Source organism: Rhyacophila brunnea, unplaced genomic scaffold, assembly GCF_057557595.1.
Source record: "Rhyacophila brunnea isolate RB1 unplaced genomic scaffold, BYU_Rbru_1.0 scaffold_24, whole genome shotgun sequence".
In the NCBI taxonomy this organism is placed as follows: Eukaryota; Metazoa; Arthropoda; class Insecta; order Trichoptera; family Rhyacophilidae; genus Rhyacophila; species Rhyacophila brunnea.
The window spans coordinates 6,370,809-6,398,366 of NW_028232904.1; the positions used below are offsets into that span (position 1 = coordinate 6,370,809).

The 27,558-nt window shown below is 34.7% G+C and overlaps 1 protein-coding gene across 3 annotated transcripts in view; it reads right to left on the reverse strand.

Annotated features, from left to right (window-relative positions):
* The window catches only part of pum (pumilio), a 320,587-nt gene extending 295,206 nt beyond the window's left edge, over positions 1 to 25,381 (reverse strand). For 2 of the 3 annotated variants that reach the window (XM_085951193.1, XM_085951191.1), the window contains exons 1-2: positions 25,228 to 25,381; positions 22,239 to 23,192 (exon numbers count right to left, since the gene is read on the reverse strand). In XM_085951193.1, coding sequence (XP_085807319.1) covers positions 22,239 to 22,418 — 180 coding nt within the window. In that variant the 5' untranslated portion in view covers positions 22,419 to 23,192; positions 25,228 to 25,381. Of the gene's footprint in view, positions 1 to 22,238; positions 23,193 to 25,227 lie in introns of those variants that run through there. The other variant, XM_085951192.1, reaches the window with a different exon arrangement.
* Between the last annotated feature and the right edge of the window lie 2,177 nt (positions 25,382 to 27,558).

Here is a 27,558-nt window from a genome sequence, read left to right on the forward strand (position 1 = left end):
GTATTGCAATCGCTAATGTCAAAGTATACCTATGTAAGTGTTTAAATTCCGCAGAAAAAAATAACAACTGACAACACTGTCCATGCTATAATCATTCTCCCCTTTCTGAGAGCGACTACTGAATACTTTCTTTCAACTCTTTGATTTATTTCGCCTTTCTGAAGCTCTCTGCGTTTTTGTTTTGTTTTTTTTTACCCGGCCGCAGAAAGATTTGCTATGTTTACAGCAGAGGAAAACACACAAGTCATTCGCGCGAGATTTGAAAAAAAGTATTCATTAATTAACATTACAAAACAGGCGTTTTTTTCGGCCGGAAAAAAAAACATTTCCAGCTGTGCGGCCGGCTCAGTGTATGTAATTTGTATACATACATGTGTCATGCATAGTGAACATACCCTACCCCAACACAAACAGATGCTTAATTATATTTATATAAAAATTAACAGTCAATCCTGATGATCCAATGTATAATTGTATGAAATGACGAAGAGAAAGATAAATAATTTTATATCAGCTGTCGCTTGACTGATATAGCAGGTGAGTGTGGTTATTCAGTATTTTTATGTTTATCTTTCTAAATTGAGCTACTATATTGGCGATCGGCTTTTGTATTTTAAATCAAAGTAGGTATTAATTAAATTACTAACCGACGTCACGGATCACTCACAAGATTTTTTGTTGTAACTTACTTGAACTTGCTAATAAGTAAAATTAGTTCGGGTAATTGAATAAACATTATAGATGAAAAAACTGCGTTATGATTTCATGTGATTATATAAGTGTGAAGAAACGCTCTAAAAAACCACTCTGCAATCCAATCGGGCCGGTTGTGCGGCGACCTAGCTAAAACAGCGGGAAAATTCATCTCCCATAAAAGGTATTCCGTCGAAACGCGACGTCGGCCAGCGAAAGAGCTCCGCGTCTCCCAGTTTAGTTTCGCATTTGTGCTTCCGCACGTACAGCGACGTCCACGGCGACGTCGGCACACGACGACCTATCTACAGGTCTAATACCTATCGTCTACCTATACCGTGCATGCGGTAAAGAGCGGAATACGATAAGGTAGAAAGTTCGCTCAAGGGGCAAACGGATATCAGATGATACGAGTCGAACTTCGCGCATATGGAATGGAGCGAAGGAATTCATACGTAGTTTGATGCGCGGATTTTCATCCGGATACGTGTTGTCTTTAGTGGAAACGTGATGGGAGATTTTGACGGTCATATTCTTCTTTGCCCATATCCGCCCCTTAACTGGAGCATATGGACACCACGCGGCGCCTCCAAGAATCCCTGTCGCTCGCCAGTCTTCTTGCTTCGTTCCAGGTCAAACCAGCATCCCGTAGCTCCGCCGTATACACTCTGTAGATTGTATTTAGCGGCCTTCCAGGACGCCGGAATCCGGTCGGCTTGAAGAACAGGCAAGCCAGGTTAAAGTTCTCTTCTGGCATCCGCAGCACGTGGCCGAGCCAGGTCCAACGTCGCCTCTTCACTTTCAGCGTGATGAGAGGCTGCTTGGTACGTTCTCTTATCTCCTCGTTGCTCCTAAAGTCATACCACCGCACACCCAGTATTCGTCGCAAACATCTGTTTTCGAAGCTCAGTATACGGTTGCTCTGAGCCTTCGTAAGGTGCCATGATTCGCTACCGTAAAGCAGCACCGTCAGAATGCAAGCGTCGAATAGGCGGCATTTGGTTTTGACCGAGTACAATCGTGAGTCCCAGACATTTCGCATCGAGTTGAATGTTGCTCCAGCCATTCCCATTCGGATAGCGAGCTCTTTCTGCAAAATGCCATCTCCCGTGATGTGTACCCCCAGGTACTTGAAGCTGTCGACGCTCTCGATGCTCTGTCCATCGCTAATCAGAGGGAAATCTGGATCAGGACAGGTGCTATTGCACAAGACGTTGGTTTTCTTCGCGTTGATTTTCAAACCAACGCGAGAGGAGTTGTTATGCAACCTGTCGATTGTCTCTTGAATGCCCTAAGCCTAATGCCCTAAGACAATTTAAAGTCACCTCAATAGATTTACCACTTATTGGTGATGATGATGGCAGATTTTCAAATGGTAACGAGGAAATTAAAACTAACAAACAAGAATCCTAAGGAGTAGTTAAGAAAATACTTAATAACTAATTTGTTTTGACACTGATCGAAGCGACAATTTTAAATAAATGTCACTTAAATATTTCAATGCTTATCTAGCACGGCACGGCTACAACTAAATCAAAATAAGAAAGCCATCAAAATTGTTTTCTCTATCTCGCTAACGAACTATAAAATACCATAAAACGACAGCAATCATTTTAAACCCGAATAAATTGGGTACATTCGTCACTCAAGTATATTCGAGTTAATAGATATTATTTTACAAAATAATTTTTCAATCTCTAGCATGAAAAATATATTCGTACGATTGTTCACTACTATGGTAACTATGTACCTACATTCGAAGCGACACGCATGCAACATCTCTGCAAGTTGAAGTGCAAACGTAAACTATTTTTCCCCTAATCAACAATGGCTGTGTCAACTTTGTGTGCGTTAGTGAATACAATTATGAAATATTGTGTTTTATCCTGCATAGTTAAAATTAAAGAGTTCTAGTTGATTTCGTATGTGTGAGTCCGAATATACGTTAGTCAATACCTAATGAAAACTTTTAAATAACAATATTATAAATTTAAGTCAGTTCGTATAATGGCCCAATTTACTGTGAACTAAGTTAAAAATTCATTGAATTATTGTATGGATTACAACAAAAGATTAGTTCACACTCTTGCAGCCTCGTAATGTATCCGGTCCGATAGCAGCTTCCGGAGAATCATATTATCAGCACAGCACTATGGTGAAGCGATAACCGCTAATTTAAAAAGTTATTTAAATAAGTTACTTTTTAACAAACTGCGCAATAATATTCGACACTGAAGTATCAAACATGGCATTAATTGTTTAAGGGGGATGCTTATACTATCAGAGGCGAAAAGAGGCACCTAACGGAAAAATACGAAGCTTGCAATTTGAGTTTTTTTTTGATAATTTACAATTTCAACTGTAGTAATTAATAAATATGTATCTGAAAACACTAAAATGATTTTTAATTTTTTTTTTAATTTAAAGATAAACTGGCAATTGTAAAAAAATGTTAATTCGTTGCAGGGTCAAATCTTATTATTACATTATATTTTATGGCCATATTTATTATTAAAATTTAGTTTATTAAGTTTTAGATTTTATGTGGTGTAGATTTTTGACTAATTCATCGTTTTAATATTTTTTATATATATTTAAAAAAACATCGATTTAAAAAAAATATAAATGTGTATAACTTGAAATCCTTTTTATTTCCGAATATATATTTAAGTATCAGTATATTCAGTGTAATTTAATTAATTTGGATTTATCAAGAACTCAATACAAACTATTCCTACCTACCTCGACATTACCAAATTTGCACAATATACTAATTCGACCAAAAAACACCATCAGCGAGTGCGAATACCAACTGACGGTGCCGAAAAGAAAAAACCGGGTCGCAAAAAAATACTCAAATATAACTAATAGTACAAAACTTAAATCAATTTAAGTATATAAAAATGTCTTGTCTCTGGAGAGTGTATTGGCTAGCCTCGCAAACCATCGTTATCGGTGCCTAATAAGCATGACACGTAGAAATAATTTTAATACATGCTTATATTTTTTTTCGTACTGTCAGGATTGGAAATAATCGCTCCCTAATCAAAAAAAAAAAAAAACAGAAGTGAGTTACGAGCGCCAAGAACAAATATGATAAAATATCGACATGTTTAATACTTCCAGCAGAAGTAACATTCTGTGAAACGTGACTTAACTTACTTCATCAATGAGAATTGTTTATAAGTCAATCGTTCAACCCTTATTGTTCTAATATTACAGAAGAGAAAAATGCAGTACATACATTAAATACATTCTCACCATGTATACAGCAGATGCACATATTTACTGAAGAAAATGTACAATACGTGATTCTTAACATCAGATTTATAAATGCAAAGCGACATTGTTGTATTGAATAGCATATTCGTAGGTATAACGAAGACAAAAATCACATTAGGACGATTTCAGTATTCAACATGAAGTCGGTAGGAGTCATAAAAACAGTCGTTGACACACTTACTGATGAATGGATAGAATATGTCAAAAGTTACCCAGTATAAATAATAATACTTAAAAATTATTAAAAGCCAGCTGTGCCATTTTACGCATACGATTGAAAATCGAGCATTTAGAATGTACTTAATAAGAAAAATTACCATATTGTAATTTCAATTAAAGATTCGATATGAATATTCATGCAACGCTATGGTATGTTCCGAATGAATAAACATCAGCAAAAATTCTCTTGTTACGTTAGAAACTAGAACTATTTACGGTTGACAAAATCGAGAATTCGGCCGTTTATCACCCAGTTCAAGAAATAGTAATAAATAATAAAAAAAATAATTCAGAAGTTTTATTTAAATTTCGTTTCTTGTTCTGTATACATAATAAAACGTGTAACTGTATCGGGCACTGCAATCAGCATACTCTATTGGAAATGCAAAATACTTAGGTATATTTCAGTGATGTCCAACCATAGAGGTATTAAATAAAAATAGGGGCAAATAATCGGCTTTCTCATACAACTGAATGAAGCAGTCCAACAATGGCCGACTACTTACGAGAAATAGCGACGCGATAAAAAAAAATGCAAGGCATCACGCAGGATTTACTTTGGTCACTATAACGTACCCATATAATAATATAATGTTAAGGTGGAAATTTTGCCGCAAATTGATTAGATGCCAGCCTGCCTCACCATACCTTTTCATCATACTTGCTTGCTTCACCATACTTTCATATAACCTGACGCCCCTAGTGTCCAACTATCTTTAACTAACTAACTAACCTAACTTTCCCATATCAAACATTATTGCAATCTCTCAAGCATACAATTTATAAAAAAAAATGTATGACATTTATAATTATTAGGGATTCTGTCAGATAAAAGAGACAGCTGATAAAATTTCCAAGTTACAATTGAGTAAACAGGGATGTTTATTCAATGGATAAATCACAAGATGCCAGAATGTAGCATTCCGAATTATGTATGTGATAAATACACTTTACGTCAAAATTGTCCAGTGACAATTCTACGTATTTATCCACTATATACACACGCGAAAGGACCGTAAGAGAAACGAATGGGTTAGGAAGCAGACAGGAATACGCGATGTAATAGACGTAGCCAAACAGCTGAAATGGAGATGGGCGGGGCACATTGCTCGCCGAAAGGACGGCCGCTGGACAAATGCCGTCCTCCAGTGGTACCCAAGCGGCACGAAACGGCCACAGGGTCGCCTTAAAAACCGCTAGATTGACGAACTGGTAAAGTTCGGCGGAAATACGTGGCAGCGAACGACACAGGACCAAGAGAGTTGAGAGAAGCTTGGGAGGCCTTCATCCAGCAGTGGATTGACCCCGGCTGATGATAATGATATACATATTGGTACCCAATTTCTGCAGTTTTCCACTTCTACTATAGGATTGAACTGGTTTTGTAGGCATAAAACAACAAGCTACAAATTTTAAAAGATATGTACGTAAAGAAGATTTTTTTAAATGATTCCTAGTGAAAACTTATAATTTGTATGCACCCTAAACCAGACCTCCACCACCACAATAAATTGACATTTTTAACGGCAATACGAACTATACGCTTAAAATGATACATTTTAGAGTATTATAAGATGATGAGATAATGTGGCGATGGATGCCACGGACCATCTGGTGATAAAAACCTAGAGAGAGCAGAGGAAAACTCAGTATCGGGGAAGCAAACAATTTAGAAGATTGAAAAGAGTTACGAAATCGATTGATTTGTCTCAGTTTCTGATTTCATCATTATTATTATTCAACGATAATTCGAATTAAAAACCGGTAAGTAATTATCAAATGCTACATCTGCTTTTTGTTGCTTTATGACGTTGAAATATGGACACTAAAAAGAGCTATTAGCCGCTTGGAAACAAACATGTTCATATCCCGTGAACAGACATCCCAGTTTAGTATAATATTATGTAGCAGTAAAGTAAGTAAAATAGCGGATGGTAGCATCTTACAGTAAAAACAAAACAATGATTCGGTTCTTGGATTGTATGCGTACGAATACGTATACCGTCGTCGCCGCTACGAGTACATCGGCTGCCAGATAATTAGTAGCATTAGTAAGGGTAAACATCCGCACGCACACCATCGACCAACCGAATCATTGTTTTGTTTTAACTGAGAGCCAAAAAATACTATCTTCAACAAGGCATACAAAAGAGGAAAATACTAAGATTATTATAAGACCCGAAGAACTGAGGACAGAGAGACGTTCTCGCCGAAATAATTGCCGATGGAACGTTAAAATTGCTTCGCGGGCAACCAGGCAATCGTGGTTCAACGTTTGCACTTCACTGACATAGCACAGGGGATTATTAAAAACGGATTAGTAGTGAAAAGGCAGTGCGAATGAAACGGCTGTAAACCAAATAACCAAATAAAGAAACTTTCCGTCTTTTACTTGGAAAATTAAGAAATAATAATTTTCCGGGCGGAATATTGCAGAGAGGGGAGGAGGTTCGTTTAATATTCAAAAATATTTAAATTGTAAATATTATATTTTTTTTATAAGTTGTAACAAGCTGCACGCGATGTTTCGCGTAACGGCGAGCTGTACGCTGTACCTAATGTATTTAAAACGACACTAACAAAATACCTGTGTGTTTTTTTTACCGTCGGAATGTGGGATCGAAGGAGAAAATGTAGGTGATTCGTAAAGAAAATGCTGACTACGTAACACATACACTGGTAGAATAACTCTTTTTCAATATAACCATGCTAGTAATCACATTAGATAGAAATTACTTGGGTACGCAATTTTGAATTAATAATAGTAACGTATTTTTTTTATTCAGAGAAATAGTCACAAAATATTGAAAATCGTAGCATTCATTATACCTACACATGTTAATAATTATAAAAAAACTTAAAAAACAAACGTTTGGGTGAACTCTTAGTAAACGGAAATACAAGTGTTGTCCATCCATTGTTTAAAATATCAACAAGAAATTGCTACCACATTTAAAGTTAAATCAAGGTAATGACGAACAGTCAATATAAATGGGTTACATGTAAGTTGTACGTTAAACATTTCATCGTGGCACAGTTCGCCGTAAGCTTTCTTATCGGAAAACGAAGACCCTACAATTTTATTAAATTCAATATGAATATTAATTCAATTACCATAGCTGATTGTGGCAAAAGTCATGAATTCAAGAATGAAAACCTAACCTAACAAATAATTTAGTATATCGGCTATTTTCAAAATTAGTTTGCTGCTGGTTTCCTGTAAAGTGTAAACTGACAAGAACCGTCTTTTATTTAGATATTTATGAATGTTACGTCAGTACTATACGACCATGGACGATGCACTCAGTATAGTAGCTAGCAAGTAAATTCAAACGTAACATTCGCAAGTGCATAGGTAGACGTCACGCAATATCCATTATGCGATATCACGCAACGGGAATTTATAGCAATATCACCTTTAGCCGGCTCGCACATCACAACTCGCCTTGTGTGCCTGACGGCCATAAATTAAAACCTTCGAGACTGCCGGCGAATGTTGCACGATCACAACCTCGCACATCTGCCTAGCGCTGCTAGCTCTAGCTCTACCAAACGCAGCGACAGTCTGGAGAGAAATGGCCGATTCGCCCGATTCTGCAGCTGTGTGCATGCGCGGAGTCGATATTGGCCGGACATCGACATGCAGGCTTTGGCCAATGCAACTAGACGAATGTCGCAGGGTCTCAGAGTTGCAGTTGCATCGGCCAATCTGCGAAGCTCCATTTGATAACGTTTGTTTCTTGGTTTACGATGACGTCACATCGACGAATTCGTCGTAAGACGCATGCGGCGAGGTCTGATGTGCGAGCCCTCTTATTGTAATGGCGTTAGAACAGTGTTTCAAGTAGCAAAGTTCGTTTGAGCGAACCCCTTCGAACCGAACCATTCGGCAGACCCGACATGAAGCATCGAGAATTTATAGCAATATCACCTTTATTGTAATGGCGTCAGAACAGATTATGCCATTCGGCAGACCCGACAAAAAAGTGAGTGTCATTTTTTTTTCCAGATGCTTCCGTCCATATTAATGTCATTGTATACGACCCAAAGAGATTGGACGGTCTTTAATATACGGCCAGATATTTCCGATACAACATTTCACGGAGAACTGCAAACGTACAAGTTTCCGAACAAGATGTAAACGATATGAAATTCTACACGTTGGTAGCTAAGTATTTAACCCACAGAAAGAGACGGTACTACCATCCCTCTTTCTAATCCTAACTTTGAAAAACCGCAATGACGTTACTCAACCAGTATTATTTAGAAAAAAAGTCCTGGCTAAGATCATCGCGGTTTCTTAAACTTACAAACATTACAACTTAACAAATCGCATACTTAAATAGTTACACGAAGTAAAAAATGTTACATCGACCCCGTACAAGTTCTTCGGTTAATATCGAACTAAATTCCTTTATCAGGATACGGCATCGCGCGGAATAACTCAACGTACAGAAGCAAAGACTATTAATAGGTTTAGAAACAACAGACTTTACGCGAGTTAAGTAAGGCCGCTTCGAAAAAATAACATCGTTGGCTGTTCATCTTCGGAGGGTACCGAAGTGACGTTGATTTATAAGAGGGAAACTGTTCAAGGGGTTCATTTACTACACGCAGTAGGCGGCGGCGAAATTTCGATTAGACAATCATAGGGGGTAGTCCAGTAATAGGTAATGAGTTAATTTCATTAAACTTTATTTATATGGTATATTTGTTAATTAACTTACCGAGCAAATATTGACTGTAAATGGTTTGTATTTCTAATAGAAAATTAAATTGTAGTGATCACAAGAGAACACATTTTATCTAAGGTTGAGCTATAAAAAGTAAACGTTAGGCATTAAAATATCTTTAAATAAACTTATATTAAATAAAGAGGCTCAAGTAATGATTAAAAATATTATTTAATTGACGTATCGTTTACTTAGATATATTATTACTAACAAAATGTATCGCATAATTGCGAAGAGATAGACTGTGTTGATCAGAGAAAAAGAGCACACTTGTCAGATATACTTACGGGAAATAAGAAGACAATACGACATTAGGTAGGTGCTACTGATTAATAGGTATACACTAATGATAATGACAAAAATTTGATGACATTTCTGAGTGATTGGTTTAAAATTTAATTTATATATTTTCCTACACATTTACACATCAGAAATCATTAGATAAAATATTTTTTTATTTTCAAAAAAAATCTATAAGTATTTATTTATATGTGTTTTAGGCTTAGACATTGGAGCCTACCGTATTGCATACATTGTGATAGACATTGCTGAGGTCACGTGACATAAAATCCTTACAAAAAAACATCAGCATTCCTCGCCGAATAAATACGTTAAAGACAGATGGCGCATTGTGAATTTTTTTTTTAACTTTTGACAGATGGTTCAGTAATATGTATATTTATAATACATTCCTACATATACGACGTATGTCGTTCGCATTTTTTTTTTTTTTTTTTTTTTTTTTTTTTTAAATAGAAGTGATTATTTTAATACGTCAATATCCAAATGAAAATTACTTTTTTTTTTTTAAAAGATAGGCTTTAAATTTAAAAAATCACCAGTCCTCGCCACTTTACGAGAAAATTAACGTACGAACCACACCACATTTGCATAAAATAGTATGTTTAATAAGGCAAAGAAAACATATTAAAAATAACCAGTACCTAAATCAAATTTAAGATGTGGCTTATCAACCATCACATTATCTCGCATGTGCATCAGCTGTTTTAATATAATACACACACTGGTGTTAACATGTCATATTACTGAATTACTCTTATATTTTCGGTCGACGAGGCATATAAAAGAGCCTCGAATTTCGGCTTTCCATGCCATTGTAAAATTACAAATAACTATCGGGGGTTATCTTTTGGATGCTGATGTTGTCTCCGATGTTAATGTTTATATCGTAGAAGGTTGCATTGGTGTGTAATATATGATATGGTATATTCGGGATACAGTTGAATAATACACGATGTTGGTTTAGCAACCAAGGAATTTCCAGACGCTACATAAACATATTGAACAGTATATACAGTGATGCCACAGCATGCGTGAAACTCCACAAACGGTCGTGTAAATTCCCCATTAACAAAGGTGTCCGGCAAGGTGATACCATTTCACCTAAACTATTCACAGGTACTCTTGATGACTTATTTAGGAAACTTGATTGGGAGGAAAGAGGTGTTCCAATTAACGGAGAGCACCTCAGTCACCTGCGCTTTTCAGATGATATTGTTATACTCTCACAAGACCCGAAAGACCTCCAAGGTAGAATGCAAGAACTCGCGGATGTCAGTCAAACGGTCGGTCTAAAGATAAATGTCTCAAAGACAAAAGTGATGAGGAACTGTTTTTCGGACCCTGAGATTATCTGTATTTCTGGCACCCAACTCGAGCAAGTCAGCAGCTACATCTATCTCGGACAGCAGGTGTCCATAGACGGAAGCATGCACGATGAAATTGCTCGAAGAACAAAGCTGGGATGGAGTGCTTTCGGACGTCTGAATAGTATCTTCAAGAGTGACCTACCACTATGTCTTAAGCGTAGGGTGTTCAACCATTGTGTGCTACCCGTGCTCACGTATGGCTGCGAGACGTGGACCCTCAACACGAGAGATGTCCAAAAGCTAAGAGTCACACAGCGAGGCATGGAGAGGTGCATGTTGGGCATCACGCGAAAGGAGCGTAAGAGAAAAGAATGGGTTAGGAAGCAGACAAGAGTACGCGATGTAATAGACGTTGCCAAACAGCTGAAATGGAGATGGGCGGGGCATATTGCTCGCCGAAAGGACGGCCGCTGGACAAATGCCGTCATCCAATGGTACCCAAGGGGTACGAAACGGCCACAGGGTCGCCCTAAAAGCCGCTGGATTGACGACCTGGTAAAGTTCGGCGGAAATACGTGGCAGCGAACGACACAGGACCGAGAGAGTTGGAGAAAGCTTGGGGAGGCCTTCATCCAGCATTGGATTGACCCCGGCTGATGATGACATTGTAGATAATAAGTTTGGATACACACGGCAATATACAGGACTGACATATTAATTTTTATGTTGAGTTGATATGTTTACATTGTAATTTGGAATTTGATTTTAAGTTGAACGTTATGCGGAGGTGCGCGCATAATTATTTGACAATACCGTTGAAGGGTCGGAATGCAACTGATTTATTGCGTGTCATTCCCTGTTCGTATTATTGTCTATGCTACATAAATGAGCATAGACAATAAAGCGTCAGTTGTAGGATTGTGTAAACCTCTACATAACTGTAAGTATGGATTGTGCAATATAAACTATTTTTAGCAATATTTTTCATTTTGTTAGCAAGCAGGTAGTTGGCGACCCCTAGAAACCCACTCGAGACCCCCCATAGGTTGGAAACCCGCGGTATAAACGCCAAATTTAGTTTCAGTTTTCCGTCGTGCGTAAGAAAAATTACGGCCGTCGCTCGGCAACATTGGGCGGCATCGTCTGCTACTAATGCAACATTATGGGTCGCGTTTTTACGAGAAAGGTGATCTGAAATGACACGGCACGAAAAAAACGATAGTTCGATTTCATAAAAAGGGGCAACAGAATAACGTAAGAATTTTGTTTAACACAAAACTCTTACTTTATCTATAAAATATATATTTATTTTATTTCTACAGTATTGTTGATTGCTGAAGTTAGATACAGTTGAGCTAATCGGTGATACGTCATCCACATTCTTGCGGCTCGACTAAACCACATTAAATTAATGTTTTAATTTTGTATTTTAGTCATGTGCTAGTACCTATAGTACAATATATTACACAAATATAATAGGAATCTCATACACAATAAAGGTTTTGAAACAAAATTACATTTGTCAATTAGTTTTAACTGAGCCAGTTACGTGTAAACTGAAATGAAAACTATTATAATGGAGTTCTATCAGGAAAACACCGGTTGAATTAGTTAATTAATAAATTACACGCACTTCAGCATCATTGGAGAGTAACAATATACACTGAAATAGTAAATCTGGGCAATATTCTCTTCTACCATATTTGAATGAACTTTAAAATTACAAGGTAATAATGAATAACCATTCTAATTTATGAAAGTTTCGTACTATTCTTTTAGAATGGTTCTTGGTATGTATCCTGTATAGTGAGCATATAGCCTGAAGATGTCGGAAGGCGAATCCCGGGTCACAAATATAGATTATTTTTCTTAAGTACGACGACACTGACAACGCAGTTATTTTGTGTTTTGTACTATTGTCTCACGATATAATTCCATTAATTAAATCAATTAGCAGTATTCGTACAAATTTCTTTGTAGATATTATATGTTTACAAAGTTCTAATTTTAGGCTATTTTTATGAATCAATGTAAACGTTAAATATTTAGATGTCATCAAATCGTCACCAATAACATGTAGATACATATAGCATCCAAAGATTCAAGAAGATGTTCGTGGAAAAACTTCAGGGCTGATAAGTCAATGTATTCGCTATAATAAATGTTGCGGAATCGTAGCAGATATACAACGATATAATATTTTAATTTGATAGCTGTTCAAGACATAATGTTCAATGATTAAGAAATAGGTAAGTAGATATTTCATAATTAAATTGACTGGATTTATAACCAATCAGTTCGTAAGCAAGATAGGAATTAAACAGGTGACCTTCTACACAACGAAGTGTCATGAATTAACTTAATAATTAAATGTTTCTTCTTGTTGGGCAAAAAAAATATTTTGATTTGATTAACTTAATAAAACTAGGTCGAAATAATATTTTCCAAACTCTACGTTACATATTATTATTCTTGATAACTGAGTTCAATGATGTTTTTGGTAAATATTTTTAAGCAAGGTATAACACATAGTTAATACAATTACTAGATATTATTTTATTACCTTAGCGGGCTTAATATTTATATTAAAAATTTGACGGTGAAATTTTTCATTATAAAAATATAACAATAAAAATACCACAATGCCGTAGAAAAAACATTAAACTCAATTACTTATTATATTATTGGATATTACATAATTATAAAAAAAATGAAATACCTCCACGCGCTCATCATTTCGTTGGAAATTTTGTAACACAAATTAAAATAACGATAGTATTTTGCAAAAAAACAGAAATCGCTAACTCAGATACTGTACAACGTAATAATTATAATGCTCATAATCCATATTCAGAGGAAGCAATCAAGTACAATTTGAAATGCGTGTAACTGGGAACATTAAAAAAGAAATTCAACCGAGATATTAAAAATTAATTTTACAAGAGTAGATAGGTGTATTGGTATTTAATGGCACAGCAGAAAACCAATTATTCCTCTTGATGTCTTGAGGACATTCAATGCAAATTAGCTGAGAAGAAAACTTTTGCAAAAACATCTCAACCACTCTGGAAATATGAATATTTACGACTGGCACTGCTTTCTTGAAAGATTCAAGTAAGTAAATTCAACACGAAAATATCTATTGGAATATATTAAACGTATTTAATAATACATATTATATTAGCACTAAGTGGGAAGTTCCCTAAATTGAAAATATTTCAAAAACAGACACCAGCTTTTCATACTTAAAAACTTGCGTTATTGACATGTTAATATTGTATAATAATTATATTTATTTACAAGCTGTACGGGTAATTTTCAAAATACACGGCGAAATATTTCTTTTGCGGTCCGTTTGCAGCTACTGCATACTTTGAAAATAAACCCAGACCCGAAAGACTGAATCTAGACAAGGAAAATTCACTAGAATAGTGTTCCCAAAACACTGGTAGCGGATTATAAAACATCTCTGGGGCAGGGGCGTTAAATGTCTCCCGGTCAGTTCCGTTCATGTTCAGGGCAGTGACAGAAAAGGAGCTAATCGCTGGAATAATCGCCGACCTCCTACAACGGAAACGGGATTCAAAAAAGAATGAAAGATAAAAGTGGAAACAAGAGGAAAGAAACATTTCTTGGCTAAAGTCAGCGATTTAATGAGTAATATTGAGACTATTCAATATGTCCTATTGACAGAGTGCTTTCCTTGTGAATTTTATCAAATAAATAAGTTATTACAGCGTTGTTTCCAATACACAGACAACTATAATCTTGGTAATTTAACACTCAATTTTGATACGCATACTTTGCAGTCTTTGTCCGTAATACTTATTTGTTTTCGTTGAACTGAAAATATAAACAGCAGATGGTGTTCAAAACATAAAATTCAATATCTAAAATTATGCCAATATTAAATAAAACATACGTAATTTATAGATAGAAGTAACATGAATTAAAAAAAAACCTGGACCATCTGAAATTTAGAGTCTTCTATTCAATGAAAAACAAATAAGTAAGCAGGACAAAGTGTAAACTATTTTGTCGGATCTCCACAGCATACCTCCACCATGAAGGTTTAGTTTAGGCAGTGTTTAATTGAATTTTAAAAACTAACCACCATCTATAATTTATATTACTTATTAGTTCAATGAAAACAAATAAGTATGACTGACAAAGTTTATTAGGCACTATTTTTAGCAGTGGCGAAGGGTGGAGGTAGGCTGTTAAGATTCGCTATAAATAGTGCACACTAAACTTTTTTAGTCATATGTATTTGTTTTTATTGAACTAAGACTACAATTTACAGATGGTGTTACTTAGTTTTTAAAAATCAATTAAACCCTGCCTTAACGAAACCATAATAGTTTTGGTCTAATTTGGGCAATACGATAAAATTGTGCACACTTTTTCATTCATAGTTATTTGTTTTCGTTGGATTAAAAATACATATTACACATATTGTTGGTTAATTTTTTTAATTCATTAAGCCCTGCCTAAACCAAACTATAATAAATAAAAAATATTGTTCTATTTATAAAATATTCAAAGTTATATATGATTTAATTGCATATTTTTAGATATTTTATAGATAGACGTGTATTTTTTGACTATTATCTATTATAGCTTGGTTTCTCAGAGTTTAATTGAATTTTAAAAACTAACCAACACTATCTGTAAATTGTAGTCTTATATCAATGAAAACAAATATGTATGTCTGAAAAAGTTTAATGTGCACTGTTTATGGCGGATCTTAACAGCCTACCTCCACCCTTCGCCACTGCTATTTAGTGACAGATACACTGACATAGTGAAATGTTTAAAAATAAAGAGTGGTATATTTTACAATGTGTGTTACAATATATCTATATATATGAATCTAAGTATATAAGACTATAGAAATAGGGGATTCTAATGATAAATGCGCTCGCATATAAATCCATAAGAGGAAGAAGAAGAGAAGAGGCTACATTAAGTTATATTTCAATCAAGCAAAGTAGGGTTTACGACAATCACAATCATGCCGGGAAAACTAAAACACGCCAATAATTCAAAGTTACACAGAACTTAGGAAAAGTACATAGACTACCAAAGAAGTTGCACGAACATCAGCTGACAGCAAGACGTATCTTTGCCTCCTCTATTGCCAGTATTACCGTCATAATACTTCCAGTTTAACGATACAAAAGTTACTGGCGAACATACATAAAAACAACTATTTTACTGTGGCTTAAAATGCTATCTATTTCGATAGTATTCCCAAGTATACAATATACTAAAAATTAAAATTATCAACAAAACTCCTGGTAATATTATTAAAAAAATATTTTCGTAGTGTAGGTACAGCATAACAATCCGTACCTACCTGTTTTTCCCCATGATTATTGTACTTAAATTATTATCATTCATCCCCCACATATTATGTACATATTGCCCGTGCGTCATGATGCATAATACACTTTGAACAGTATCGAATGTCGCTTGCTTCATGTTATGGGCGACGATATTCTTATTAAGTTTTACTATTCTAATATCGACCACTATCGACTGAAGGTACCTACTTGATGGAATTTGAATTTAAATTCTAATGGATTTAAGTTTTGTACTATTCCATTTAAGTCGTTTTTTGCGACCATGGTTTTGCCTTTCGGCATCTTCAGGCGCCTTGTTTAACACACTGTTTACCTTTGGTGAGTGTACACGGCGCCTGAAGATGCCGAAGGGCGAAACCCGGGTCGCAAAAAAACTACTTAAATGGAATAGTACAAAACGTAAATCCATTAGAATTTTACTATTCTGTTACCAAGATATAATAAAAATACCTGAAATATCTATGTCATTTTTAATATTAAATAACACTGTAAACGTGGCCGTTGTCTACTCTGACCGCAACTAATACGACGATTACTTAGTGAAAATTTCAGATTTCAAATGGAAATTATTTTTATATACATAGCTGAAGGAAATATTGATATATTTACAGTGTATGTAAATACTGGATAATCCGTATTGTTATTATTATCGGGTACTAAAAATATTCTTGCAATATTTATCCGTGAAATACAGGTGTAATTAAGAAAATACAGCATTAGATAGAGCGAATACACAATATTATGCATTGCAACAGGCTCTGATAAACTATACTGCCCTTTCAAAGGCAGTAGCTGACTCTCACACACTTTCGAGATAAATGACATGTGTTTTTTTTTTTCAAAATGTTCTGTGAATTAATAAAAAAGGTGATATTTTTTATTAGTAGAATGTTAAAGTACAAACAAAGTAATAATAAACAATCAGTAACTGCAATACATATGTGCAATGACTGCCTTTTTGCTAAGAAATGTGTATCATTTTAGCAGATGCCCATTTTTTCATTAAGGGTTTTAACGGTATTTTAATGATAGTGAACAAAATAAATAGCTTTCAAAATTACCTAACGAATGGCAATCATAACTCAATTTCACAAATTTTGCGAGTTACTGCCTTTTTCCTTGGAATGGCAGTATAGAGCTATTGCAAAATGAGTACCTAGCTTCGCACGTAATAAATCCTAACAATTTAACAATGATTGGGAACAGTTTAGTCCAAGTATACCCACTACTATATTTTGGAAATTAGCTAGCTTTATGCAGCATGATATGACGTGACTATACAGTATAAAAACTCTTCGAACTGACAGTTCTGCACACTATCGTAAACAAGACGACTACGGTACGTCGTCCGCATTATGAGAGGACAACGAGCGAAGATGGGAAATTTCATGGCTTAATAACTTCCATGCAGCTCCATCGAACTGTTCCGGGTAGCAGATGATAAAATCAAAGAACGCGCCGATAAGAGATGACACGAGAGGAAAGGAGTACTCTACACAGAAGATAGTAAAGAAAATTTTTGAGAAATCCACAGCGTAAATATTGTATGAGCAAGGTACCATTATAGGGTAACTACTGTGAAAATACCTGCAGTCTACCCGTGAAATACAGGTGTAATTAAGAAGATACAGCATTAAAATAGCGCGAATACATACTATATATAAACATTCCGGCGGGGCCCAGGTGATAGTTAGTAGTACAGCGCTTTGCTTCGGAAAACCGCTATTTAGTTCTGCGGCGACTACCGGTTTCCGACACAAACCACAAATGTACGCACTTTAATGAACACAAACCTTTCCAGGCCGTTAGTATTGAGTAACAAGGGAGTTTACAACAGGTTCATTGCTTCGTGGAAACCATTATAATTATTGATATAACGTAATTGATATTAATGTAGGCATCGAAACAGGCAAATTATTTTTTTAAATACAACCGGCCCTAAATTTCCGATAATACATGTAACTACAATACCTACAATATTTTATACAATTTATGAAATATAAATATACGCCGTATTTGTCATATTAATCCTTACTGTACGACACGTACCTACCTATTTAATTCAGTCTGCTGACCATCATAAGCTACCTACATAAATCTTAGTTAAAATAAACAACACGATTAATCAATTCAATGTTACTAACATGTCATTTTTTGATGAAAGACATTATATTATTTTTGAACAGATAATTCTCTTAGAATGTTGTTTTTGTCTTCCATAATGTTGTAAACACTGTAAACTGTCAAATTTGTTTTCTGAAAGGCTAGGTTATTTTAATTGATTTATTTTTCAAAAGAGAATTTCTTTAAATTTTCTTTATTAATGTTCATAATAACTTCAATAAATAGTTTTGCTTTTAAAATTTGTTAGTAAATAGCTGTAATAATTCATATTCTTTTGTATCAGTTGACAGTATCCCATTGTAGCGGACGAAAACGGTTCTAATAATCACTAACTACATGGAATAAGTATCTACCTACTACTTATTGTGTTGTATTTTAATTAATATCTAGTATCTACATTTACATTAGTGCCCACGTCTTCCATAGATAATCTTAATCACTAAACATGGAAACGCATCGAAAACACGCCAATTAGAATATTGGTCCTTCGGATTCCGAGCAATGTGTTTTGATGATTTCCAAAATAGGATACATAAGTATACATATTATTATCATTTTGTAAAATTAAATTTTACTAAGTGCGTGTTAAATTAATTAATGGGTATCTATGTCGGAACAAATTGACTAGTAAAAACTTCAAACGATAAATAATTACGATACAAATGTATTAAGGTGTCATTCATCTGTGCGGACACTGGTGTCCTTCCTCAAAAAACGGACGACACTTCACAGGGTTCAACAAAATTCAACATAGAGATTAATATAAATAATTAAGAAAACGATTTTCCTGTATTTCTTCAGCGAAAATAAAGTAAAAATAATTACAAGATAAAAAGATTTTTTTATATAAATACAACGTTTTTAAACATTCTGTTGAATCATATAAACTAGACTTGACTAGCTTAAACGATCAAAAAATTTGTACTTGATAGAAATAATACTGAAATGTCATATTGATTTCCATAGTAACGCACGTATATATTAATATTAATAATTTAGTTGCTAGGACCCACTTAGCAACCAATAATAGTTTTACTTTTTACGGATTTCTTCCGAATTAACTTTTCACACAAAACAGAATCAACTGAAAACGAAATCAAATCTACTTAAAGGTGGCTAAAAGTATTGAAAGAGTGCATTGGCATCGTGTTCTGATATATTCTAAAAGTCTCAAATGTCTAGCTAGTCGGGAAGTTAGTTAAAAATCTATTGCAAGATTTGTACCGGACAAATAAGAATACGAGCTAAGAAAAACATTGTAATAAAAAAATGGAAGTATCCTATAGTAAAAAAAAAAAAAAAAAATCTGGTTATTCCTAAATATCAATTATTATTATCCGTACCAACAATAACTTTTTAACAAAAAGACGACATTAAAAGTATTCCCCACCCATTATCGGTGAACAAAATTACCTATATTTATTATACAAGGAGTAAAGAACTACACAGAACGTACCGTGATTAATGGCCTTTGTTGAAAATCTGGCTACATAAGTAAATCACAACATCGACTCGGCTCGCTAAATATCGCATAATACGTTATATTTTTAGTCTTTTCTTCGACAATGTTACAGGAAGCCGTGAAAATTTTCAGCAGATATTATACACGTATCGGTGGAAAACCAAAATCGGCACTCAACATTATGTTACGTACGTTTATTTTGCGAAGGCAAAAGAAAATTATATTTGATTTAAGTGTTATTATTTGTCATTTAATGAATGAGAAAAGAGTAGTATTCAACATACGTAATCACATTTATGTTTACTTTGTAAGATGGATAAAGTTTATCGCTAAGTTAATAAATAAATTATTATTTGACTTTACAAATCACTACTGGCTGAATCTACTGGGAAAAAATTCTTTGTAATTAATTGTCAACTGTCAATCTTTCGTGTAAGACAGAGGGGGGCAAACTGCGGCCCGCCGGGTATTTTTTTGCGGCCCGCCATCATTAATTGTACTTCTGATTACGAATAACTTTTTTATAATTAAAAAAAAAAATATTTACATAGATTAAAACTTGTTTAGTACGCGATCCATTTTCAATAGATATTGATAGTGTACCGACTGAGCTACAACTTGAGATTATTGATGTGCAGTGTGACACTGATTTAAGAGAATCGTATCGTCGTGAAGAAATCTCTAAATTTTACAATGCCCTTAATTCAGACAAATTCGACCAACTTAAAGATTATGCAATAAAAATGTTATTTTTGGATATCCTATACAACCTATATACCTATTATGTGAACAAACATTTGCGATCATGAAACGCAATAAAAATTCTTTACGATCAAATATCTCCGATGCCCATTTACAAGCAGTTTTGAGAATATCAACTACAAAATTAACACCTGAATTTAAAAAAAAATGTTAAAAAATAACAGTTTCATTCTTCTCATTAATTTTTTTGTAGTGTTTATTTTTCGTGATAATAAATAGTGTATTTCTAAAAATGTTATTTTACTTGCGGCCCGCCGCTCATTTTGAATTCTTGAATTTGGCCCTCCATCCAAAAAGTTTGCCCCCCCCTGGTGTAAGACATTGTATTAATACAAAATAATACACAATATGTATTTTTTAGTCTTATATCGCAAACTTTTATTATTAAAATTCTAATAGATTTAAGTTTTGTACTATTTATTCCATTTGAAACTCAATGGTCTCAAATGGAATAGTACAAAAATCAAATCCATTAGAATTTTAATTCCAATTCCATCAAGTAGGTATCTCTTCGGTCGATAGTATGATTATTTCATAATTAAATTGAAGCGGACGAAACCGTTACTAGTCAATATTAAATTATGTGGTATAAACAATACTTACAACTCAAATTTTATTGAACACACGTACATCCAACACTTAAAAACTAACATTTTGGAGAGAACTTAACACAGTCGCTATCGCACTGTCAGTATTAACAGAATTAGTTGCACAATTAACAAGTTAACACATTAAATGCATATTATTATGCCATTTTTGGCAAGATCATTATAATGTATCGGCTCCACTCCCATTCGGTACAAATATTTTTATAATTATTGAATTCCTTGCGTATAATCATTGCCTTATATTTTTGACGTTAGAACATATTATTATTATTCACAGCACACCTGAATTTCTTACATGTAACTACTAATTAACTAAGTATTTAAAGTTTAAATGACATCACAAGTAAAAACATGTAATAGCAGATTTATAATAATTGAATAATTATTTGGTGCTCGTCAATAACCTAATACTAATAATAGTTCGTTAGATTACAATGTCCATATATGTAACAGGTAAGCAGACATACAGACAGCCAATATTTATGTTACTTTGGAATCCAAAAGCTAATTTGGAGTACAAATTGCTATCTCGAAAATACAAAATATTGCCGAGACCAGACCTTATATTCGAATACTGAGGGATAAGTAAAAATAGGTACTATATATATATATTATATTATTATGAGTGATTAAGGAGTGTGGCATGTACGATAAGACTACGAAAGCTATGACAGCAAATAACTAAAATGGACTTGGTCATTTTCGACGAATGCACTTGGATCAAGTAGACTGACCATACCGGATATTTTTAATGCGAAACTGTATGGTCGGAGATGTGTTGGGAGGACCAAAAAATACAGTGGTTGGAAGGTATAACTAAGTATCCGTATAGCAGGATCAGGATTGGGATGACAATACTGGAAGATGCCAGAATTCTTCCACAAGATGCGACGATACAATAGGTTTAAATTCTTACAATAATATGATTTATGAGTTCGGTCAAAACAATGTGATTGATTACACTTACTTTGAAATTTAATAGGTGAAACTAAGGACAAATCTAATAGATAATAATATGTAGCTGTCCAATACGCTAGTAGACTTTCTTTTCACTTGAAACTGAATGTCATAATAGTAGTTAATGTTGTAATTACTTCCTGCTAACTTGTAAGTATAGAGTATCACAATTCAAACGTTTACGATATTTTGAAGAACGGAAAGAATTTACATATCATTTAGGAATCTATCTAAACGTGGAAATAAATTTTACGAAAATAAAAGATTTCCATTCTAATGGATTTAAATTCAAATTACAAAGTACCTGCGGTCGACAGTATTAATATTAAAAGATTTCCATTGCTGTCTATTTCCTGACTATGGATTGACTCCAATTTGCAAGTGATAATATGTTGTTAACAGTGTCTAATTGTGCTACTCACGAGTTGTAATTTGAGATCCTTGGACGCGCCGAGGGGGCCGACCCACTGGTGGAGGCCGATGTACCTCTTCGGCAGCACCTTGAGCGACAGTTCGCTCTGCGCGTACAGGGCGTCGAGGCAATGATCCAGGGCGGAAGCCTCCAGAAGAGGCCCTCCGGCCCCCGCCTCTAACACCACCATGGTTCCTCCTTACACTTTAATCAAGACACTCTTCAGACCATCGCCCGTACGCGAGCGCTGGCTGAATACCACACTGGACTCCTCCAACACGGAGATATTTGCTTATTCACAAATGAGATACTTTATCCACAAACACTTCGTTATGCAGGTTTAATAAATAACTCACTTCATTAAACTTTGGACGGTGGGACGTAATCGAAAACAAACACTTATCAAGTTACTATGTGCCTGAATCTTTCCGGCACACCACTTGAATTTTACTAGTTTTATACACTAAGTTATATTCTGTTTGTTAAGAGTAGTAAAGTTCAAGGATCAGTGCAGCGTAAAACTGGACAACTTTGCGATGTCAAATAAACAGTGTAAGTCCAAGAATGTACACAAACCAACGTCAAAGTTCTCTCTAGCTAGACATACGGTAAAGCTAGAGTGTGCAAAACGTAGAATAATTTTACGCGGTGTAAACCAGCGAAATTTGGTTGCAACTATATCAACTGCAACAGTATAGACTGAAATAGTTCGATCGAGCCGACAGAACAGAGCGTTCACTAATCGCCGACGCAATTGTATTTTCACACAATTCTCTGCTTTAGATTAAACAGGCAAACAACCAAACACTTGTGTAAGCGCGACAGGAGACCGAATCCAGCAAACGGTATTATACGCCAAAACGTATGCAATAATAATTAATATTACCACATGAAAATGTCCACGGATTTACAACTGCATAACACTAAAATATTCATCTTCCGTTGTATTAATTTCTATCACAGACTAATATTATAATATAATAAATAAATAAATTATGTTAATGGTTAATAATAAATTAATATTTGTAGGTTTTTTTTTTGGTATGATTATTTTATTATAATTATTAGATTAGTATTAATAATTGATAAAGTATGATATGCATTTATTACGATATAATTTATATTACAGCACTTATGACGTGATATGTTCCGATTTGGGAGAAAAAAATCACAAATCACTGCTCTCGAGAGTTTCCTTTGTATTTATTTGGATTAGCACCACACAGACGCGACTTCCGATCTTAACTGAGGAGTTTGAAAGGAGATTATGTATTGAGGCGGCCGCTCTTTCTTCTCCGTACGTGCTAGCGGTAGGGAATGCCGACCGTAACTGTAAACCTCTTACCTCTCGTCGAGCTCATCGGCCGAGAGTCGAGCCGTGGAAGTTAACGGTAATGTCAGGCTCGATTGCCGTAGAGGAGGCTTCGACGGACCGACAGACCGCGGAAAATCATGCCAACTTGATCGAAAGACTCCAATAAATACACAGTAGATGTATTTGATTATGAATCATTGTTTAAACAGTCAACTAAAGACATGCAGACGAGGGCACTTTGGATACCATTCAATCGAGATAGAAATTTAAATCAAAACAATTCAATATCGTATAGAAGTCAGATAGACGATTGAAAGTTCGATTTTTTTAAAAACCATTTGACTGTCAAATCGGAAATAAATTAGGACTTTACCATAAGTCTGAATTGATGGTAGAGAATATGAAATAATTTGGACACACTTTGAAGACACTGTATAGAGTGTGTATGTGTGTTGCTGTAGCAATTCCCAAATTCTGCTTAAACGAGAAAAAGTCCAGAACGACGCCCAATGTTAGTCAAAATATATGATGGATATAGCCGTATTGTTATTGAAGATTCACGTGGGTCTATTCTATACTTATCGACCGCTAAGGTGATAAAGTGATAAATATTATGAAACTTAGGGTAGGTACCACTTATTGCAGTGGCGAAGGGTGGAGGTAGGCTGTTAAGATCTCCTATAAATAGTGCACATTAAACTTTGTCAGTCATACATATTTGTTTTTATTGAACTAAGACTACAATTTATAGATGATGTTGTTTAGTTTTTAAAAATCAATTAAACCCTACCTAAACCATACCATAATAGTTTTGGTATATCTTGGGCGATACGACAAAATTGTGCACACGTTTTCATTCATAATTATTTGTTTTCGTTGGATTAAGAATACATAATACACATAATATTGTTAGTTATTTTTTTTAAATTCATTAAACCCTGCCTAACCAAACTATAATAGATAAAAATATTATTCTATCCATAAAATATCCAAAGTTATGTATGATTTAATTGCATAATTTTAGATATTTTATAGATAGACAAGTATTTTTTGACTATTATCTATTATGGCTTGGATTTTGCAAGGTTTAATTGAATTTTGAAAAAGCAGCATCATCTGTAAATTGTAGTATTATTTCAATGAAAACAAATACGTATGACTGACAAAATTTAATGTGCACCATTTATGGCGGATTTAACAGCCTACCTCCACCCTTCGCCACTGACTTATTGTAACAATTCCAATAAGTTGGATGTAATTGTTGCAATAAGTGCTATATTTTAACAGCAGCAAGAGAGGTGCTGTTAAAATATAGCACGTATTGCAACAATTACAACCAACTTATTGTAATTGTTACAATGAGTGCTAATACTTACAAATACTACAAACCTACTCTAAGTTTGATAATATTTATCACTTTATCACATTAGCGGTCAATAAGTATAGAATAGACCCAATGCATTGTTTAACATACTCGACGTGGTTGATTGATTGACGAGAAGATACATTTCCCCCAGATTAAATACAATCTAAGTAATACTGTACTGTACATGAAAAATTGTGAAAAGAATTATTTTTTGGAAAATTAAAGCAATGTTTATTAAAACACCAAAATTAATAATAATAAAAAAAATCCGTTTTAAAGGAAAACTCCTGTATTGTGAATCTTAGAAGAAAAGTTTACTTTGTAGATAGTACGTATGTTATCGCGAGCGGTGAAAATCGGGTTCGATTCCCGGCGTACACACAAAACACGGATGCAGCAGAGTCGTCGGTAGGGACGATATCGTGATAATAGGTGTCGCGCGACCGGCGGAAGCGTGAGTCGCGGGCATACTGAACGGCGGCAAAGGATGATTGGCGCGGGGAGGGAAGGGCGGCGGGGCAGCGGGCGGCGGAGCAGTCGATACGAGAGCCGCCCTGGCACCCGCGCGAAAGCTCTGCATCATCACGGGCCACGGCGGCGGCGGAAGAGGTTTCCGCGCGCGAACTTGCCATTCGGACCATCCACCAGACGGAGTAGTCTCTCTCTAAAGTCCAACTGGATAAGCAGTTCAATGCAAAGGAAAATCTTCTACATATTTTCAATACTAATACAATAAATAAAACGACAATTGAAAAACTTGAGGATTATACGTGACATATAAATAATCAAAATAGTAAAGTGTAGTTTTCAACTGTTTTGTATAAAAGTATAAGAAAGCAAAGTATGTAGGTATAGAAACCTGTGCCACTAATAAAAAGTGTCTGGAAAACGTAAAGTTTAATGTCTAATATACATTAATTGAATGCATTTAATTCTCAGCTAAACTCTTGTCTTAAGCTTCAATTACATTGAGCTTCTTTACGAGCTGTTTGTTGGCAAATTTATAATCTGCCTGTAAAGTCGCCCAGTGTAATCATCGAACATGTTAGCTTGTTCGATGATTACACTATGCGACTTTACAGGCAGATTATAAATTCGCCAACAAACAGTTCGTAAAGAAGCTAAATGTAATTGACGCTTTAGTAATCATTTTCGCGTCTAGGACGATTCGGCGCATAATAATTACTGTAAAAAATAAATATTTAATATTATTTTACTTCTACTAAAATCACTTATAATTTCATATTTCGTGAGAATTTAAATATGCACAAGTAAATAATGATTTAATTTATTAGTTCCAATGAGAAGAGAGACATGATAATTCTCAATCCGCAATAGAAAAGTTAAGGGAAACATGAATTAAAACTACTAAGTAGTAGATAGAAACTGTTTAAAATTCTTCGTATACTTCCTGTACAAAATCGTGACGACCGTCTATTTATTTCATTGTCCTAATTGTCCTGGCGCCCAGTTGTCCCATTCCCCCATTTTCAAAGTATCTATCTAATTTGAGAAACGAACAGTGTGATAAGAATAATTACTAAAAAAAATGACCGACAGTGTTGCACTATTTCACAGAATATATCAGTTTGAGTAATCCAGTTATCGTTTTTAAGCATCCATATTATAAATAGTGCCAAAATATGCGCCTAAAGCTAAAACCAATTTTTACGGAATAGTAAAAAACGAATTGTCAAATTGAATGAAAATTCGTTTTGCATCAAATAACACATCTAAAGAATTAATTAATAATTACAAAAAACATTAAATACATTGAATTTTAACACTATATACTCACACTACAATTATTATTGTTTATAATTCGATTAGTATATCACATTTAAAAAGGAATAGAGTGAAACCTGATATCGTAAAATAATTTATTTTGAAAACTTGGAAAGCAGAAGTTTTATAAGCTTCATCAGAGTGAAAACAAAGTATCTAAGTAGCTAGTTATATTGCTGGGAAATTAGATAGGTACGCAGTATGCACGCTTGTACATCATCACCGGCTATAAAATCTGATGTGGGCCACAGTGATGTCCAGTCTGATAAAAAGGTATGTTAACAGATTGTTTAAAAGAAATATTCATAAATTCTCACTCAGATTAGTTCAATGTTGAAAAAACCACAATATGCGAATGTGATTCAAACCTGGAACCCAAAGCTTCAGAAGCGATAATCCTGTCATCCTGCGGACAACTGTCTACGACCTACGTGATAACCAAATCAATCGTAAAAGAAATATATTTAAAATCAAAACTAAATTAATCAACGAATCTGTAGATATAAAAACAGGATTAAAAAGCGAGGCGGAGGCGAGGTGTGCCCTTATTAAAATGAGACGTTTCATTAGCCACATCAATCTACACCTGACCACACAGGATTGGAAAAGGACGGAGACTTTGAGGAATCGACAGTGCCTCGGTGGACTAAGAAGATGCATTCCCCGGTTCATCATGCAAGGAAAGATCAACAGTATACGTAGCACACGAAGACTACTCACAAACATAGACCCCTGTACCAATCCGACCCGCAACACTCTCAGTCTTAATCGAGCGTATCACGAGGCCCACGTCTCCACGAGAAAAGAGGAACATAGTGAACAAACAAAAATATACTGTACAACAAAACAAAGCTAAAATAATTC